General features: G+C 38.9%; 1 protein-coding gene across 2 annotated transcripts; it reads left to right on the top strand.

The window, feature by feature from the left end:
- The first annotated feature begins 1,140 nt into the window (after window positions 1–1,140).
- On the top strand, window positions 1,141–17,117 carry AADAT (aminoadipate aminotransferase). Of its 2 annotated transcripts, none has more exons than XM_039551422.1 (14): window positions 1,141–1,239; window positions 2,129–2,197; window positions 3,849–4,017; window positions 4,991–5,123; window positions 5,801–5,875; window positions 7,153–7,362; window positions 7,879–7,944; window positions 9,113–9,195; window positions 10,446–10,542; window positions 11,362–11,423; window positions 13,644–13,708; window positions 14,196–14,302; window positions 14,951–15,052; window positions 16,190–17,117. In XM_039551422.1, exons 2-14 carry the CDS (start codon window positions 2,131–2,133, stop codon window positions 16,229–16,231), a joined length of 1,278 nt encoding a protein of 425 aa, XP_039407356.1. In that variant the 5' UTR covers window positions 1,141–1,239; window positions 2,129–2,130; the 3' UTR covers window positions 16,232–17,117. The 2 variants fall into 2 exon arrangements, with proteins under 2 accessions (XP_039407356.1, XP_010399740.2); XM_010401438.4 differs by lacking the exon at window positions 1,141–1,239 and adding an exon at window positions 1,392–1,492.
- The last annotated feature ends 523 nt before the right edge of the window (window positions 17,118–17,640 follow it).

The raw sequence follows: 17,640 nt of genomic DNA, 5'->3' as shown, positions 1-17,640 counted from the left end.
GTTAACTACAAAGATCTACATGCTGCAAAGCACAGCTGATTTGGCATGTTCTTGTACTGGTTTTTTCAGACTACTGTACACCTAGACCCCTTTCTAGCGTTTTGCACTCAGGACCAAGAGCCATGGCAACCCCAGAGTGCTGAAGACCAAAGCCATGAATAGAAAATGACACTGTGTCTCTGCACCTTTCTAAGCAGCAGCAGCTACTCCACCAGTTACATGTGTTGCACAAGCAACAGCGTGTAACACCCAGCAAGGAGGGACATGTCATACCACAATCCTGCTTTTCCTTCCACTGATCCTACTCACCTGTGGGGGGAAAAAAATTACTTAGAGATGTCACACTTCAAATTTTAAATAAGATACTGCTCCCTTATATGAGCAAAACCTTTAGTGGAAACATCATAAAGTTCATTAAAGTGTGGAACCATTACCACTGAGGTGATTCTGCCCCTCTACTCCATTCTTATAAGACCTCCCGGCCAGAGTGCTCCCAGCACAGGAAAGACATTGACCCGTTGGAGCGAGTGAAGGCTGGAGCACCTCTTCCATGAACAGTCAGAGAGCTGGGGTTATTCAGCCTGAAGACTCCAGCGAGACCTTAGAGCACCTTCCAGTACCCAAAGGGGGCTACAACAGAGCTGGAGAGGGACTTTTCACAAGTGCCAAGGAGGAATGGCTTCAAACTGAGAAAAAGGAGGTTTAGGTTGGATAGTAGGGAAAAATTCTTAACTGTGAGGATGATGAGACACTGCCACAGGTTTCCCAGAGAAGTTGTGGATGTCCCATTCCTGAAAGTGTTCAACGCCAAGTTGAATGGAACTGAGCAACCCGGTCTAGGGAAAGGTGTCCCTGCCCGTGGCAAGGGGGTTGGAACTAGATCATCTTGCAGGTCCCTTGCAAGCCAAACCACTCTGTGATTCTCCTCCATTTTCCCCACCACCAGCCCCTGCTTCGCCCCGCCGCTGCCGAGAGGGCCCTGGCCGCACCCGGGGCTGCCCAGCCCCGGCGGGGCCCCCTGCCTCGCTTCCCCCGCCTCTCCCGGCGGGCACTACACAGCCAGAACGGTGAGGGAGCCGCTCGTTTTAGGGCTTTCGCACAGGATCGCTTCCGGGCCCGCGCCACCACTCGCTGCCGAGCTGCCCGCAGCGCGCAGGCGGCAGCGCCGGCCAGCGCCCCGCGGCCGCTCCGCGCCCCGGCACAAGCCCACAGCGGGGCCGCCCTGCCCGCCCGCCGCCGGTAGGTGCCCGCGGCCGCCAACCGAACCCACAGGACAGCGGGACGGCGCCGGTCGTGAGCTCGGGACGGCCCTGAGGGCTCCGTGCCCCGGCGGGGGGGCTGGGGGTGGGCAGCAGGGGGGTGTCTCGGAATCGCCTCGGGGAGGACGGCGAAGCGCTGCTCAGCTGTCCCTTAAAACACAGCTCCAGCCCGCCCTTCCGTACAGCCAGCACCGCGCCTGTGCCGGGCTGGAGGGGGAGCGAAGTTAAGGAAGGTATTTTTAGAAAGCACGAGATGTTGTTTTCAAAGCGGCCTTGCTCGGTAGATCGTTTCTAGTAACTGCCAGCACATGCGTGTTGCTGTGGTTGCTCTTTGCCCTTCAACTTCATTTCTGTGCTTTCCTTACCTTCGAAGGAGATTGCTTGTGGCCCTTCCAGGCCTTCGGGCTTGCTGCCTGACTCTAGTTCACTATCCATTGAGTCTCTATGGGCACCAGGGAAAAGGAGAGAAAGCACTCATCAGATACATTTGAAAGACTATCTTAATTATCCTTTCCAAAAAAAAACCACCTCTAACTTGACAGGTGTTGTGACTCATAATGATGGCTTGCAGTCCTAAAAGCATTTCAAATGCAGTGCTTAATACAGCTAAATAAAGCTGGATTCTCATTAAATAAAAAAGAGCTGATGGTTGTTTAAGAGCCATCAAATCTTCAGATTTCTAATTTGCCTTTAAAAGTCCAGAGCTGACAGTAAGGGGAGGGGGGAAAGGGCTTTTTCCTGTTCACTGGCATACCACAAATTACCCAGATCAAAAGCATTACTTGTGGGAGATGCACATACCAAAAGCACACTGCAGTTCTTATTCCCTCTTCTAGCTTCATGTCCAACTAATTACTCTTTCTCCATAGATATGAATTACTCTAGGTTCATCACCACTGTGAGTGCAGCAAGAAAAGCATCTCCAATAAGACTCCTGAGTGAGTACATGTCCCTTCTTCCCAGTTGCTCTGAAAGTATCATTGTATGTTCTGGTTTGTGCTGGGATATCATGGCTTAAGACTTGAAAAGGTTTGAAAGAAAACCATGCTGTAAGCTGACAAGCAAGGCCAGATAACTTGACTTCTGTCAAGTGGAGATGCCAAGCAGGTATAAAGAAAAATAAAGTGAATAGCCTTGAACCATTTCAGAAACCCATCCAGACAGACAAATTAGTATTATCACTTTCACAAGTGACTGAAAAGTCTCTGTTACTGTCTCTGAACCTGGGCTTTTTGGCACAGTTTGCAACTGAGTTTATGCTATGTGTCCAGGAGCAAGCAACTGCTAATGACTTGAGAGTCCCAGCATGTTTCTTTCCACCTCATTTTCCTGTATCCTGTTCGTGTCCATAAATGCCTCACCACCCCCACCCCCTCAGTATTACTACACTTTCCTTTTCCATATTCATCTATCTTTAGGCTACCACATTACATTGTCTTCCATGTGACAGATAGAAGAGCTTAACTGCCTACTTGTTTACTCAGTTGGAACCCACAGAGACCTGACAGAATCTGAGCATGAAACATACATCAGTAGTTAAGCCTTCAGGGGTCAATTTCCCCTCGTGGTAAGGGGTTGGCATTTGCTGTTCTGCTTAAAATGCTTCATACAGGTACAGCTAAGTCAAGTAATTCACTCTAGGCAATCTCTTTTTCAAGTGATACATTGCTATGCATCATAACAAAAGCATTAAGTAGCACAGTTCCTGCAGAAAGACATATTGAGCCTGCAGTTTTGATGACAAAGTAAATCTCTCTTTACCAGGCCAAAATCTCTCTTTACAGGCATAACCCAAATTGGTGAAATAGCTGAGAAGAATTAACTCCCCATGTTCAAGTCTGCTAATAACTAGTAGAAAATAAACTCAATAACAGGCTGCTTTTTAAGCCAGACCTGGTATCATCTGTCCCCTCTTATCTGATGTAAAACTGTCAAGCCAGCATGAATGCCGTATTGCGAATTCTTAGATTTAATGCAATCAAGTGCCCTTGCTGGATTAAGGTCCAGTCTGCACTGTATAGATTGGATCTGAATGATTGTGAAACTGACTTAAAAGCAGAATTAAGATTTTCTTCATAGCAAATTACTTACACAGTGTCTCTGCCACTAAAACTGGGGTACCAGAAACATTTCTGTTCCCTTATAGAAAAGCTATAATCATCTGTCAGCGTAGCTGCCAGAGCAGCTGAAGTGAGACCGAATGAAAAACAGAAAAAAAAACAAAGCCAATCATCATTTCAAGTCAGTCTAAACAGAAGATGATTAAGATTTTAAATTCTTGAAGCTCAAAAGACACCAGTCACTGAAGTTTTTATAATAGTAGAACTGTTCGGATTGTTTCAAAATAAATTACAAATTTTTTAACTTAAAATTATTTTTTTAGTCTGTGCTAACAGTATCTCCCCCTCCCTATTTAATCCAAGCAGAAAGGTGAGTTTAAGAAGAATTATCCATTTGAGTTCATGATAGTTAAACAAGTAAATTGAAAAATAGAACAAGTTCTCTGGACTGTTATTAAATATCGATTAAAGGATATGATCACCATTGTAATAATCAAATTGTAACCAACATGTTTTCCTTTTACTCTAGCCGAATTGATGCAGAAGTCGCCTCCATCTCTCATCTCTCTGGCTGGAGGGGCACCAAATCCTAGTGTTTTTCCATTTAAGAGGGCAACTGTTGACATTGGACATGGAACTCCTATTGAGATTGGGGAAGATCTGATGAAGAGGGCTCTCCAGTACTCAGCCTCAGCAGGGTATCTTGTCACAGCTACTTGCAATTCAAGATACCAGAAGCTAAGGATCATAAAATCCTTTATTATTGCATTAAGTCACCTGTGTTTTTAAAACCTGTTCATAAAGCCCATTTTTCAAACAATAGGTTCTTTCCAAAACCCATGTTTTTTTCATTTTGCCTCACTATTTACATTTCAGTTCAAGTGGAAAAAAAAAATCACTTAAATCACCTAAAACCCTAATCCTAGTAGAGCATTTCCTAGCTGTTAGTATTTGAGAATCCAGACTCCCAAAACAGATAGTATTTAGGAGATACTGAATTGCAATACATAGTTTCTACATTTTGGAGTATTTCTTTTCTTTTGGCACTATATACTAAAGTCAGTATGTACTGGTGATAGTTGAGTGGAGGTATTTATAGAATTGTCATTTTTGGTACAAAAATTGCATGTCATTACATTACTTTGGTGCTCATGTAAACTCCTCAAGCAGACAGCACTGATTCAGGTGGGAAATACTTGGGTACCTACAGAGACACATGGGGCATCAGCTAAGACTTTTCTTAATATTTAAATGAACCCAGCCATTTATGAACATCCTACAAGATCATAAGACATTTTTTGGAAAATGTGTTTTCGAAATCCTTGTAATCTGCAGCCAGTTTCTAGCAGCATTAAGAGCTTTGTCACAGTGCCACATTTGAGTACAGAATGATCACTTGTAGGAGTGGGTATTGTTCAGCTTCCACCCTGTTTCATCCTTAGCAAATAATTTCTGCCCAGATTTCACTATGATAATTTGGTGTATGGTCCACAGATGCCCATATCATTTTCTTAATTTGATAAAGCAGTCATAGCAATTGCATCTAAGTGTATCTGTGTGACAGTTGAAATCAGACTCAGGACTGCATGCTAGATTTGGCAGGGATTTAGAGGAACAGCCTAACTTTGGCCTATATAAGGTGTTAGATATGCCTTCTTATTCATGTTTCAGGATTCCAGAGCTGTTGTCTTGGCTAAAAGATTTCCAGCGGAACCTACATGATCCCCCCACAGCCAATTACAGTCCAGAGCAAGGACAGATGGAAGTGTGTGTCACAACCGGCAGCCAGGAAGGCTTGTGTAAAGTAAGACCAAAAGGTTCATATGTCAGAAGCATTTCATTCAGAGAGATGTTTATTCTCCCATCAGTTCAGCTATAGTCAGCATTAAGTGCCCTCTATAACTATAGGCCGGGTACTTTATTAAATGCATGTCTGATGGTATTGCCAATGCAAGGGAAATGAAATAAAATGGGAGTGGCATTCTAGACTGTCAGGACTGCATGAAAGTTTGGATAACTAAAAAAATTTGTGTAGAAAATATGCTATAAGGTAACATTTCCTGTGACTCAAGTAGTGCAGTAATAAGCGCATAGATGCTTTACCATAACTCTGTTCTGAATATGTTTCTTCTTTTTCTTACTTCCTGATTTTTTGGGGGGTTTTACTTGCTGAAATAGTTATCCTTTCTAGTCCACTCTCACTGCTGTTTAGTTGATTCTTTCTGTAACTTATACAGGAGAAAGAGTGCTTCAGAGCACTGTCTTTCCATGTCAAGTTGGTATTCTCTAGTTGATAACCTGTCTTAATTTGGCTCTAAAGCAGATTTTTCATCTGTTCGTTGCCTTTCTGACAGGAAAATAATATGGTTAGGGAATTACTAGTATCTAATCAAGATTTTTTAATCCCACTAAGAAGTCAAAAGTATGAAGCACATGTACAAAAATTGAACAATCTTTCAAACAGAATCTTTTCTTTTGCAGGTGTTCGAAATGCTCATTAATCCTGGAGACAACATCCTTTTGGATGCACCCACATACTCTGGGACACTAGCAGCTGTAAGTATTCTTTAGCTACAAAACACTGTGAATATTATATTTGAACTAATATAATAGTTTAGTGCCTGATCTGCAATCATATAAACACTGCCTGTATTTGCCATAAAAACATACCTAAGACTGAAGATTTTAGTATCCAACCAGTTAAGTTCATAAATATTAACTCATAGAAGGTTTTCTACTATAAGTTCTGTAAAAGCTATTCAAAGTTCCTCTTCCAAATACTAGTTCATTCAAGGGCTAAGATCACACATGGGACTGGAAAGAAAGCCATCAGGACCTAGTTTGGTTGAATTAAATTTATAACAAGTGGGTGTGTATTATACCTGAAGTATTTCAATGGTCAGATTATACAATAGCTATAAATAGTATAATATTGGAATAGGCCTGAAACATCCATATATGAGTATGAAGATATGAATTAGTGAGAACTATGCAAAAGCAGCAAAGTTTACTTCTGAAAAGAAGCTTAATCAGTATAAAATTAAATGCCAGCTCAAAATGCATAAGAGCTGCAAGAAGGGTTAGAATAAATACACTACAAATTCAGTTGTCCCCCCTTGCATCAAAATTAATTGTTATTGTTTGCTGTCCTAAATTTGAATATATAGTCTAATCAGCTGTACTTTTTTAGGAATGTATTTTGACAGTGCAGCAGCTTGCAGTTTTACTTAAAAATGCAGAGCACTACATCATACAAATTGAAATTCCACAGAGGAGAGACAGCAAGCTTTTTCATTGGTATTTTACCTATATTTTTTCATACAGCTGTCAACATGTCACTGCAGTAGCATCATTTCATTCTCCTTTGTATTGCTGAATATATCTATTGAGAACAGATTCTTTGCCCTTTGTCAATGAAGAGTAGCTTAAAGCTCTGGTATTTCCACTGAAGTAGAGTGTAAATTGTCAGTAGGAAACAAAGGTGCTGTGACCTTAACTGTCTGTGGTGAGAGCACGAGGAGTCCTGAGAGAACAGTTCAAGTTTACAAAAATCTTTCTGCTTGAAAAACCAACTCTGATTTCCTGGAGAAGAGCAGCAACTGAACATAGGAGATACCTGTTTCTTCTCAGTTGGCTTAGTAGGACAAATAAAGAGTAATGTGGTAAGTTTGACAAGCCTTACAGCAAATTCAGGCAAACTTTTGACTCATGAGCAAATGGAGCTTGAGATACTTATAAAATCAAAAAGAAAGGATGAAATTTTACAGTGCCAATGACAAAAGGAAGACCTTTGAATTACACAATTATGACAGTTTTGTTCCTTCTATCAACAGCTGAGACCCTTGGGTTGTAATATAATTAATATTCCTAGTGACCAACATGGCATTATTCCAAAAGCTTTAAAAGAAATTCTGTCTGCTTGGAGCCCAGAGGATGTGAAAAATTGTAGCCATCACCTCCCCAAATTCCTGTATACTATTCCAAATGGATGTAACCCAACTGGCAATTCACTGACCACAGAGCGCAAGAAGGAGATTTACCAGGTATGGAGCTGTAACCTTGTGAACCTTGGAGGTGGAAATAGATAAATGTCAGTCTTGTTTCAGTTGAAGGTTTCCCATGTTTGGTATTTGGGGCCATTATTAGTCCAGTAGACATTCCTCCTAGAACTTGTTTCTAGCAGAATGTCTTCCATGACAACTCTTCAGAGATAAGCTATGCTTTAGACAACCTGTTTTTCAATGGTAGCCCATTGGTGGCTAGCACCTTTGCCATGGGCTTCTAACTGGATTTGCTGCACATTGCCTGCACAGTTTGAATGCCACATGGAACAGAGCTTCAGTTGCATGCATGGGTCCTTGTACTACAGGTGCCAGGTTTACTCCTATAATCTTTTGATATCTGAATTGGGCACTTGAAGGTTTCTCATCATGGGGGCTTCTATATAATGAATGACTAATCAATAGAAGCATAATATGGTGCTGGTTAAGAAAAAAACCTGACTGAATTTGCAGTGTCTAACTTTTATTTATTTTGTTACTTTTTATTAATTCCTTTAGCTTGCAAGAAAATATGATTTTCTCATAATAGAGGATGATCCTTACTACTTTCTTCAATTTGAAAAGGTAATTTGTCTTCCATAATCCTTAGTAACACCTTATTTTCTGGAGAGAAACTAAGGTTTCAGGAGAGAACTAAGGTTTGAGTCCTGGACCTTCCTGCATGCCCCTTCTTCACATGCTACCAAGGCATATGTAAGCCTCACAGTCTGTGCTCCTTTCAGTCATTTTCCCCTATGTGGTATTTTATGTCCTGTTAATCAGTGGTTCAAATTTCTCAAGCCTCATACAGGAGATAGAATTTTTCAGTAATCAGAAAGTGATGAAGACTTTGCATTCAATGCAAAGCAAGTATGTCACTGAAGCAGCACTTGAAATTTGCAGCCTCTTAATGTTCCTTTCTCCCTGTCTCTTCTTTCATTCAGCAGAAGACTGCCTACTCCCCATCTACTATACCCCATTTTTATCCCCTTGCCTTTTGGCGAATCCAGGAGTTCTCCCAGGTACCACAGATAGTGGTACTGGATATGCAGCTACCCTTCTTTGTGTAAATTTTCGCCAGATTTCATATGTGAATCTACAGTTGCTCAGTCTTTAAAAGTACCTAACTTCAGAAATCAGAACAAGTCTTAAAAGCAGTAAAACATTGGTAGAAGATAAAGGTCAGCATTTTCTCTTTTGAAATAATGTTTTTATGAAAGGTGGCAATAAAACTGCTTCACTTACTCATTGAATAGCATTGTGAAGCTTTGTTAGAAAGTGTAGGGGAGAAGGTGTAAAAACAGAATTGTTGATCAGGAAAAAGTATACTGGACTCAGATCTTCACAATTTGGTTATATCTTCTGATTTCATTTTTTAGTATGGCAAAGCAAAAAGCTACAAGGCTCCATTTTAGAAATTGCAGTACCTCCACAAAGAAATCTTGGCAGAAAGAACATTATTTCTCTCTTCTTCTTATGGCATCATACCAATAATTAAACTGAACACTTGTATGCTAAACAGTGGGCTAAGCAAGTTCAAAAAATGACAAAGCTGATTTCTTGAAGACTTTCACAGAATGTTGTAATCACATCTCAGAAAGCTAGGCTAAACAATCACTTGTCAGAAAGTTACTGCCATGTTTTCCTTGGAATTCACATTTGAAGAATGAATTGTGCCTTCATAGTAAAGAAAATAATTCCATTATAATCCTTACTAGCGCCTTGAATCTTATTTTTTATTTTTTATTCCAAGCCATGGGCTCCAACTTTCCTCTCAATGGATGTGGATGGCCGAGTTATCAGGACCGACTCTTTCTCTAAAATTCTCTCATCTGGGTAAGGCCAGCTGCAGACCACTTAGCATTGCCTATTCAGTTAAGACCCAAGACTTCATAAGAACTGATGAGACATGTTGTAGTGTTTTCTCATTTAATACCTATCCACTTCTGGAATGAACTTCTGAATCAACAGCTTTTTGCAGTCCACTCACTTTTCATGTCATCTCTTGGCAGTCACTTTACTCCAGGTTCTGTTTCTCTTTTGATGCTGATAGTTAAGCCTCTCCTCCCAGGCAGCCCATTCTTGCAGGCACCATCTAGGCAGAAAGACAGATGCTGGACTCCAGCTCTGTTCCTGAAACCCTTAGGAGCTTTTCTCTCTTCTTTTTCCATTTCCCTTTTATCTATCTCTTACCATTCCTGCAAGCTCCCTGAACTTGTAATACAGAAAAGAAACAATCATTCTTCACAAACTGTTCCTAGGATTAGACTGATATCTAGCCTCCCAGTTCTTTTAGGTTGTTTCCACCTGCCTGAAAAAAAAAACTAATTTGGCTGTTTTCTATTTCACGCAAGTCAACATATTTGGTTTTTAACTTGCTTTTATCTGTTATCCTAATTGACATAAAAAATTAATGTGGATTCTGCATTGGCAGCTGGTGGATTATAACCCATCCTAGAGAAAGTGAGGCAACAACAAAACACTAAGTGTGATTGCATTTTCAGAAGTAACACTGCAAAATGGCATGACAATATTATCTTTGCCAAAGACACATATGAGCTTACTGGTTCCATTTTTCTTCAAATAAAAACTTAAGCCAATCTGTAAAGATGGGTAATAAGAATTGAATTATAAATAACCAGCTAGTTTATCAATCTAAATTCCATTCCTTCTGCAGTACTGAAAGGAAGTAGAAGAGTAAAGCCATTTGCCACTTCTTATCTGTTTGTCATAAAGCCCGAGCAACCATGATTTCTTCATTATGGGAAAACCTATCTTTCCTTTCCTTTGATTCACGTAATCTTTATGGCTGCAGAGGAAAGTTTACAAACACAGATTTTGTCCTGAAGCCTCATAACTAAGAAGCTATTACAAGCATTAAAACCTCTTTGTTTTTATTTCATTACTTTGATACTCAGCTTCTAAATTGTGTAAGCTGACATCAGTATTAAGATACAGATAAATTTGAATGCATAAGAGATCCTCACACTGTCAATAAAATGGTTGCGTGTTTTCCCACATATAACTCAGACAAAGTACTAGCACATTGCATTTTTGTAGTAACTTTTTGTTTGTTTGTTTTCTAGCTTAAGAATAGGTTTTCTGACAGGTCCCAAGCCTCTCATCGACAGAGTTGTGCTGCACATTCAGGTGTCAACAATGCACACCAGCACATTCACACAGGCAAGTATTAAACCACCAAATTAATTGTATTTAGGGAAGACAACATATTCCAAGTTATAAGAAACCACAAGAAAACAGCTTTGTACTTTCACAGTTCTGCACTTTTGCTGTTTTGTTTACGCACATTCATTGTCAATTCTGCCAAAGGAAGAGAGACCACCATAGAACTCAGAACCAGAGCTAGAGGGTTGTCTCAGTGCATGGACAGTTGAGCTGATACCCCTTAACTCAGATTTCAAGAATCAAGATTTGAAATACTTTATCTCCTTCTGATAGGTTCATTTGAAAAACCTCAATGTAAAGCATAGCATGGAAGAAACATTTATTATTTTTTCATTCTACTTTTCAATTAAAACAATACTGGCAGCCCACAAAGACATTTCAAAGCAAGCTGCCAACTACAGCCCCTTTATGGTTAGCAATAAGGAAAGGAGACATTGAACACATCTAAATGTGGCTTCCATCTTCCAGCTCCATTAGTTCGTCACAGAGGCACTATTAAAGCGGAGAGGCCGATGTGGACAGGAAGGTAAATCAATATACATTGCCTTCCTCTTTCTCCCCAGTTATCATATTTAGCTCTTCATCCATTTTTCCCTCCCTCCACCCCAACTTCCAAATACTGCCCTGGACCTTGGAGACACCAGTAACATGGACCTGTTGCCCTTGGCACCTCTACTTATAAAGGGCTCCAAGAGACACCACATGCATTTTCATATCTGGGGAATGCTCAATAATGCATCTGGCTATGGATCTTTTGATGATTGTGGAACAGTCCTCTTTAAAACATGGTCTTGATGATGTGTTTTATTTCTTTAGATTATGATATCACAGCTGCTTCAGCAATGGGGACAAAAGGGTTTCTTGGAGCATATAGACAGGTAGGGTTATGTCATATGCTGATACCCATCATCGGTCATTCTGCTACTTATTACCAATATCAAACATGCTTTGTAGTAAACAAGTCAGAGGAGGTGGACTAGTATTAGGCCAAGTAGGTGAGGCAGGTCACCAAGACTGCTGGGTTCACACAAGAGCCCTGAAGAGACACAGTATGAAGTTACAGACAAGCAGGTCAGGGTATATCACCTACCAATCCTCCAGTCCACTGGCACATTATGCAGCTCCCCTCTGAAGGGAACTTGAGAGGATCCTGGAAGCTTCAAGCCAGTGAATAAAGTTTTGATCCCTGCTAAAGTGTTAGGGTCTGTAGCAAAAGCTAAGATTTCTGAGCACAGAATCCATTGAGAAAGAGTTAGCATAGCCTTTATAGAGTTCTTGCCTCACTAAGTTAACAGGAATTCACACTCTTGCCATCCTTTATCTCCTGATTGTGGATACAGATGGAAAAGCAGTGAGGTTCATCTACACACACTAAACATTGCCTTGTTCACTACTCTTGGAGAGAGAGCACTGGGCTACTGTCTAACTCTCAAGGCATTTCTTGCAGACTGACTGAACCACATTTGGTTTTCATTTATTATGCAGGAGGAGCACAGCTTCTTTTGACTATCACTGTCTCATTTTGTATTCTCTACTTGGATATCACTAGAGCCCCAAGATTCCCACTTAGGTGGGAGTGTGCTACACTCTGCAAAGGTCCATAACAGAAACATGAGCAAAGCATGCAAAAAGTTCTTGTATCTGACTGTAACAGCCACTTCTGTCTCCTGGTGTTCATACTGTAAACAGCAAAATTTGAAAAAAAAAAAAAAAAACAAAAACAAAAAAAAAAAAAAAAAAAAAAAAAAAACCAAAAAAAAAAAACCAGACACACCAGCCTCAGCTTTGCCTTGTTTTAAGATTTAGGAACATAAAAGATAAGTCTCACAGAGAAACTTGGACCACACTTTAGCTCAACTTCCAAGAGTTCTAAAAAAAATAAAACCCAAATACATCTCTTCACTTACCTCTTTCTAGTAGGTCAAAAGGCAGCCTTACTCAAGCCCAAAAACCGTTCTTCTGCTTCAACTAATGAAAATAGAGTTGTAGGAGGGCAGCTGCAATCCTTTATAACCTAACTGATGAGGCCCCACAGCTGACTGGAATCTCTTCCAGCTGATTTCATTTGCACAAGAGTGAGGTGTTAGATCAATCTTTTGAGTAGAAGCTTGTCTGGTTTTTGGGGCAGCTCCATATTTGGGGAAGTTTTGTCTTACTAATGGGTGTAATTTCAGCATGTAATTAAAATAGTAACAGGTAAAAACTTTGCAACAGAATTTGCAATTTTGGTAAAAACTGCACAAAGGAGATTTACATTTCATACAGAATGTATGAAATATACACTAGATATAGCTGGGCCCCAAAACTATATAAGTTTCTGGAGCTGTTGGTGTTTGTGTATCAGGTGTAATGAAATACATCCACAAATCAAAGCTATTGATTCTGAGGGTGTTTTTAAAAGTACAAATGTAAAATTATGTAAATTATGCAAATTAGTAAGGATGTTTTCTCAAGACATGGGAACACATTTGCATCTGAATTACGAACTCAGTATCAGGCATTTCTCTTGTGTCTTCCATTGCACAGCTGTGTTATTTTATGTCAACAAAAGCCACTGCACATGACTTGTCCATGGTGAAACTTGGATTAGGGTTATTTTTCCCAGTAAGAGATTAAATTATTTGAAATTTTTACTTCAAGTATGAAGGAGGTAGGTTCAAAAGTTTAGAAAAGGGGAAGCTGTCAAATAGTTATGACAGGTTTATCATGTGATTTGCTTTTTACCTTGTCAAATGCCATTTCCATGCATACCTGTTACACAAATTCAACCCAAATGCACAAATATCAAGTCTGTGCTTTTGCATATGTTTAAGTCCCTAATTTTCTTCAGTATGTGTGCTTTGTGCAGTAAATACTGTTAACAGGACTTGCATCTACTGCTATAATAGACAGAGTGGAGGTAATATATAAAAGGTTTCTATGATACATGCAGAGCTGAAGAAGCAGCCATACAGGGAGTTCCTCTGTCTGGTTGATCAGTGCTTTGTTGGAGATGCTTTTGGGTTGTTCAAGTAGAAAAGCTTTGCTTCTGCCTTCAGAAACAAATGGACTCTGAAATTTTATGAGTTCATGACTTTCAATTGATAATTTGCTTTCAGAGTGGTGGATTTCTACAGGATCCAGCGGGATGCAATGCTCACTGCTGCTGACAAGTGGTTAAAAGGTCAGAGTGCAACACAGATAATCATTTAAAATTTTTTTCTAGCTGTTTATCGTCTTTGTGCTCAAGAAAAATCACTTAAGTTCATCTCTTGACTGAAGTGACAGATAAGCACTATAAGCAAATCAATTACATTAAATATTAAGCTTAGGACAAATTGTCTACTGCTGTGTTTTTATGCTTTCTGGTAGGACAGGGAGATAGATGGTGATGAAAAAAGCTCACCACATTACTATTTAAAGCAATTTTATGAAGAGCATGTATTTCACTTCATTATGTTCTTATACTTACTATGTTTAAAATATCTGTCTTTAAAATTTCTCTGAAATAGTGACCTTAATTTAAAGCAAGATATAAAAAATCACTATAGCAATAGTGATAATAATGTTTGTATCAGCAAATCCAAAACATCACTGAATCTATGATGTATCCATTAAAAGTGGGGCATAAGTTTCTTCCTTGATTCCATTTTCTCTCTCTCTTTCTCCAGACTTGGCAGAATGGTACCCTCCTGCTGCTGGCATGTTCTTGTGGATCAAAATTAAGGGTGTTTCTGATACACAGCAGCTGATAATGGAAAAGGCTTTGAAGAAAGAAGTATGACATATGATTTAATGACTTATGATCTTAAAATGAAAAAAGGGAGAGATAAAATATGTGTCCACATATACAGACATAAAAAAGCAGGGGAACTTGCTGTGCACCATCATTAAGTCTGCAAATCAGGCACTGTGGCATAGTTACTCATTAGCAAAATATTTTCATGACTCTATTCAGATGCTGATATTTAATCAGTTTACTTAAATTGAAACCAATATAACATATGGTACAATATGTCATTGTATGTTACATATATATAATATATATGTATTACATATGTAATATATGTACCTATATGTATGATGGCTGTTCACCAAATTTTTTTAATGAGAGAAATTACATTTGATTTTATTTCTCCAATTTATATGACCTAGCACTGTGTACTGAGTAAGCTACACCCTAGGTGCTTCTAAGCAATGTGATGATATAAGCCAGACCTGGTAACCAAAACCTGAGACCATTTGGTTTTATTAAGAAAAGTCTGGTTACACGTTGCATATTTTTGTCTCCTTGTTTTGAAGAAAAAAATATTACACCGTGTTCTGATACAAGTGTGTAAGCACTGATCTTTCTTAAATTTAATTTAACATAGTTTTTTTAAAGTGTAGAAGTGGTAATAACTGTGTGGTTAATCAATTTTCATAGGTATTACTGGTTCCTGGAGGAGCATTCAATATTGATAGTTCAGAGCCTAGTTCTTATGTCAGAGCCTCCTTCTCTCTGCCTTCTCCTGCCCAGATGGATCTGGTGAGGTTTTTTTTTTTTTTTTGCATTCTTATCAAGACAGTTTCTCACACAGTAATGCTCCCTTATTTTTATACCCTTCTCCGTATATTTTTTGTTAAATGTTAGAGGTTTTAGTCCGTAGGTGATTAAGCAGTACTTTTGCAGCAGTATTAGCTGTTTCTTAAGCAAGATACTCATCCAAATGACCTGAAAGGTACCAAATTTTTAGGACCACTTAGAATTTTTCTGTATATCTCATACATGCAGTGTATCACACTTGAACCTCCCAGACATTATTTATAAATGCTTTACTGAAGCCAGAGTAAGTCCTGCTATTTGCTTAAGTATTAGCAGGCATCATGTATCTTTGCATTCCTGAGATTCTGAGATTGAATTACCTGTGTTCTTTTGTCTGTGTTTTGGCAATTCTTTGTAAGAAAGAATATTTTCTGTCATACTATTCACATACATGCTTTATTTTTTTTCTCAGGAACTAATCTTTTATGTGTTTTAGGAGCATTTTTAATTTTATTTGGCTCTATCTATAAAATCAGTGGGAGAAGAGATAGGAGACATTTATTTGTGCAGATTTAATACTGATTTGATTAGGGTGCTTGAAACAGTTCTGTATCTGTAGTTGTACTTTCACGCAGTTGTGAAGGTTTGTAACAGCCAAGTGCTTCTATTGCCTTTTTATTTCTTCTGTATTTCTTCAATTTTTTCCTTTTTCTTTGTTAAAGTAATTCATAACCATACATTGACAGTCAAGCTGTATTTTTTATATATGTCTGTTCTTCCTTTTTTTTCACCTTTGGAGTCTCCAGGCTGTAATATTAAGTTAAAAGAGATACTCTTTCAGGGATCACCAGTTTGTTAGAAGTTACATCTGAACTCCAAATAACCTTTGAACATCAATATATGCATTTTTCTGTTTCAGAAATCTCTGCCTTTTATTTTCTATCAGAGAATCAGAAGCTTTGTGCAGTCAAAGCCCATACATTATTTTGTAAAAGGAAAAAAGAGAATATCAGCAGAACTTTGCATTATAAAATATTGATCCTATATGGTTAGGGCAAGTTTTAGTAGCTTTACAGGTTTGATGTGTTCCCTGTTCATGTAATGCTGAAATATAAATGTGAACCATATTTGTCATTGCAGGCCTTCAAGAGACTGGCTGACCTTATAAAAGAATCTTTGTGAAAAAGCTAAAGAGAAATCTTGCAGTAATAAAAATCATCTCCTGAAAATACTTATTGACATTTGGATTTCATCAGAATACTTTATAAGCAAGCGCAATACAGTGGATGTTTCCTTAGATCTTTTCAGCTAAAAAAAGACAGAAAATGAAAGTCAAAAACAATTTGCCTAATTTTTTTTGACAGGACATTGTATTACTAAATTTATCCAATTCAGAAGCATTTAAAATACTCAAAACCAAAGTGTTCTATTTCCTGTAAAATCCATGGTTTTATCAGATTTGAATTGATTTGTATTCTGACTTTTGTTTTCCATTTGAGATGGGAAACACAAATCATTTACTTAGAAAGTTGCACTTGAGGTGGTCTTAGCCACTATTATTTAATCTCAACTGATACATTCCTCCAAAACCTTATGCTGGAATTGTCTCATGTGTCACTTTCATTCTTGTCCTACTGTATGGTGTCTGGTTTTAATGATATGAGGATCACTATTTAATTTTACTTAAGTTTTGTCAGATAAAGCTGATGTAAGTATGTTAAAAAATTGAAACTGATCCAGTAAAATTAGGCTATGACTGCAGATAAACTGAGGTCCCTTGCAATTTGCATGGGCTTTCCAGCTCATTCTCTAATTCATTAAAGGTATTCTGATTGCTGGCTTTTACTACAGTCTGTGAATTATTGCTCTGTAGCTGTGTTAGAAAATCTCTGGTTTGCCAAGGCATGTGGATGTGCCAAAGGAACTGCTCTTGGCTGATCAATCACGTGGTTTTGAATGAAGAGTGTAAGTAACTGAACTAGGGACATGGTGGAATGGACACTACCCTAACACTGCCAGAGCTACAATGCAAGCAAATGAAAAAACAAATAAATGTTTCAGTCTCTTATCCCTTGGTCATTGTCATCCCAAACATTTGATACTTGGCAGCAGGTAAAAAACCTTCAGAAAGTTTCAACTGAACTGATTCTCCAAGGCTTCCCATTTGGATTAGTACTTAAGTTTATTTGCTGTTTGGATGAAAGCACTGGGGTTTTCCACCAGTATCAGATGGCTGTTTCTTTATGTGCAAGTGTTCAGGATTTCAAAGTAAAGCATTGTTCCAGGATCTAGTTAGCCATCCAGCAGCGCAGGTAACGCAAGCAAATAAGGATCAGGCACAACCTTGCTTCATTGGAAGTTTCACAAGAAACATGGTTTTAGTATTAACAATAATTTTCATTCCCTCTTTTCCCCCTAGCTATAAATAGCATGTGTCACAACAAACTAGCACAGATGTATGCCTTTCCCAGCATCCCTCCCATTGGCAGCATCATTCCAGTGCCTCCAGCCCAGCATCACTGTTCATGTCTATCTCAAGCCTTTTAATTTAGTCACACATCCAAGCCATCCTGAGCAGCATGTCTAAGGTC

This window comes from Corvus cornix, chromosome 4 (genome assembly GCF_000738735.6).
Source record: "Corvus cornix cornix isolate S_Up_H32 chromosome 4, ASM73873v5, whole genome shotgun sequence".
Classification (NCBI taxonomy): Eukaryota; Metazoa; Chordata; class Aves; order Passeriformes; family Corvidae; genus Corvus; species Corvus cornix.
This window is presented reverse-complemented; position numbering and strand designations above follow the sequence as displayed.